Source organism: Phalaenopsis equestris, unplaced genomic scaffold (assembly GCF_001263595.1).
Source record: "Phalaenopsis equestris unplaced genomic scaffold, ASM126359v1 Scaffold000782, whole genome shotgun sequence".
NCBI classification, from domain to species: Eukaryota; Viridiplantae; Streptophyta; class Magnoliopsida; order Asparagales; family Orchidaceae; genus Phalaenopsis; species Phalaenopsis equestris.
The window spans coordinates 207,725-210,085 of NW_018165222.1; the positions used below are offsets into that span (position 1 = coordinate 207,725).

General features: G+C 36.4%; 1 protein-coding gene across 1 annotated transcript in view; it reads left to right on the plus strand.

Moving 5' to 3' along the window:
- Positions 1-408: 408 nt before the first annotated feature.
- LOC110031177 (F-box protein SKIP24) overlaps positions 409-2,361 on the plus strand; it is a gene marked incomplete at its 3' end in the record, with an annotated part of 2,624 nt that continues 671 nt past the window's right edge. The window contains 2 exon segments of the mRNA XM_020734255.1: positions 409-696; positions 783-956. Coding sequence (XP_020589914.1) covers positions 467-696; positions 783-956 — 404 coding nt within the window.

Sequence of the window (2,361 nt, forward strand, 5' to 3'; positions counted from 1 at the left end):
TCTAAGCAAATAAGGATGCACAAATAATTTAAAGTGAAGTTTATATAAATTCCCTTCAATTCCTATGTAATTATACACCTAATCGGTAAACATTACCTTTTACATTTATACCCTTAAAATATTTCATCCCACATAAAGAAAATTATCATTTTGACTTAAAGGAAAATGTAATACATATTTTCAAGCATGAGGGGGCGACAATATTTATGTAAATATTATTAATTTAGAACATGAATTAAAAAGAATGCAGGAGAGAGAGCATTATATGATACGAACAAATATTATCTCATGAATATTGATGCATTAATACTTCAATGCTGGAGTGCAACCTGACGACGTCATGATAAGACCCGTCATTAAAATAGTAATGGATGGAGATAATATTTTTTCATATGATAGGGGCATCACCAAAATTTGGTTGGGAATAGATTTTGAGGTTGGAAAAACAGAGGCAGAGTGCGTGCCGATGTGGTTCCTACCGGACGAGATCTGGATCAAGATCCTTGACATGGGGGCGGCCACTAAACGTCTAAGCTGCCGGGATCTCTGCTCGTTGGCCGTGACCTGCCGCCGCCATAACCGCCTCTCCAACGACCCTTCTATCTGGTCTATACTTCTAGCCCTAGATTTTCCCCAACCAATTTCATCTTCCTCCTCCTCGCCGGAGATACCTTCTAAATCGCTCTACAGAATTAGGTGTGGCTATTTTTAATCCTTCTTTCTTTCTCAATCGTGTTAGTTTACGTTCTTTATGCGAGAATGATGTAGCTGCCGAGGTCTAGGTTTGAGAGGGATAAGGCGCGAAGGATTACTGCATGGAAACGTGGAATCCTTATTGCAGAGAGCCAGGTCTCTGCTTGCAGAGAAAGGCTGGAGGAGGTGAAGCTTCAGCTGCGGAAAGAGGGTGAGAGGATGAAGGCAGCATTAGAAGAGTTAGGCAGCCTGGAAAGGATCAGGTTCTTAGCTCACTTCGCTGGTTTTTAGTTTCTTATGTAACTGATAAATATTGTTTCTTTTCTTTGCTTATTTTAAACTTGTGTGCCTTCAAATTTTACAGTTTTTGTGTTTATTGTATTTCTATTTGTTCATGAGTGCATTTGATTGTGCTAGATGCTATTTTATTTGGTTGTTGAGAATTTGATAGGCATTCGATTTAAAAATTCAGTGTTTTATATGCAAGGATAAAGTTGAAGTCTTTTTTAGCCATTTGCCTTCCATTGTTTGTTGCCTTGTGAAACACTTGGGTCTGAATTTATATTTTCTTTTGGTGTATAAAAAAATATTGCATTGCCTTGCCCTAGCCGATCTTTTTCACCCTTTGCTTTTGGCATCACATCAAAATTGTATTCGGCTTTGTCTCTACACTCCAATCCTTTCCTCCTTCCTCGGTACACATGAAACCTTGGTCTCTTGGTTTTTCGTAGGAAAGAGGAGCAGGTCATGAACCCTCTTGCCCTTGGTTTCTCTAGCATGAGGGAGGTCGTGATTTGTCTCTTTGTCCTTTCCTATCTTGTTCGGCTTGCAATAGGGTTAACATAGCGTAAAACAATTAATGCAACACAAACTACTACACAAAGGAAACAAATAAGGTTAGCAACACAAAAGGCAACACAAGTTTAAAATTAAATAATAGTTAAGCTTTATTAATTCTAATACTTAATTCACAATAATTAACACGTATTGTGTGCTCATTAACTCCATTCATACTTTTGTGTGCTTAGATCTATTATACACACCGACACACATTCATCTCACTCTTAGGATGAATTAAAAAGAATTTTTGATACCCAATTTTGATTTAAAAACTTAATTACTTCTATTTTGTTTGTCCATCTTTGTCTTCTGCCCTTTTTCAGTTGTTTCTAACCACTTCCCATGGATCCCAACTTTCAAAATCCAAACAAATATGCTGATGAACTTTCCTATGTATCCATTAGTTTTTATTCATAAATTTCTTTCCTTAAAATGTTTGTGAATTACCAGACGAACAATGCAATTGTTAAATTGTTTGGTTCTCAAATATTGCATGATATGTAGTCCCATCATGTAAGTTGTTTTTTGAAAAGGGAAAAAGAACTTTTTTTTTAACTGGGCTATATAACAGTGCTAAATTCCATTGGTTAAAACTTTTGATTTGATGCAATTATATGATTTCTTTGCCATTATTTCTTTGCCTCATCAATCATTTTAGTTAATCGATCTCCTCTACACTTATCATCTCCTATCAATTCTAGATCTTGACCTTTTTTGTATGCTTCCTTCACACTAGTTCATCATGTGTGTAGTCGGCCGCGCCTTTCCTTGTGATGGGATCTCTTTGTTACGTTCATTGCCTTTTGAATTGCCCATTGATTTTTTTTT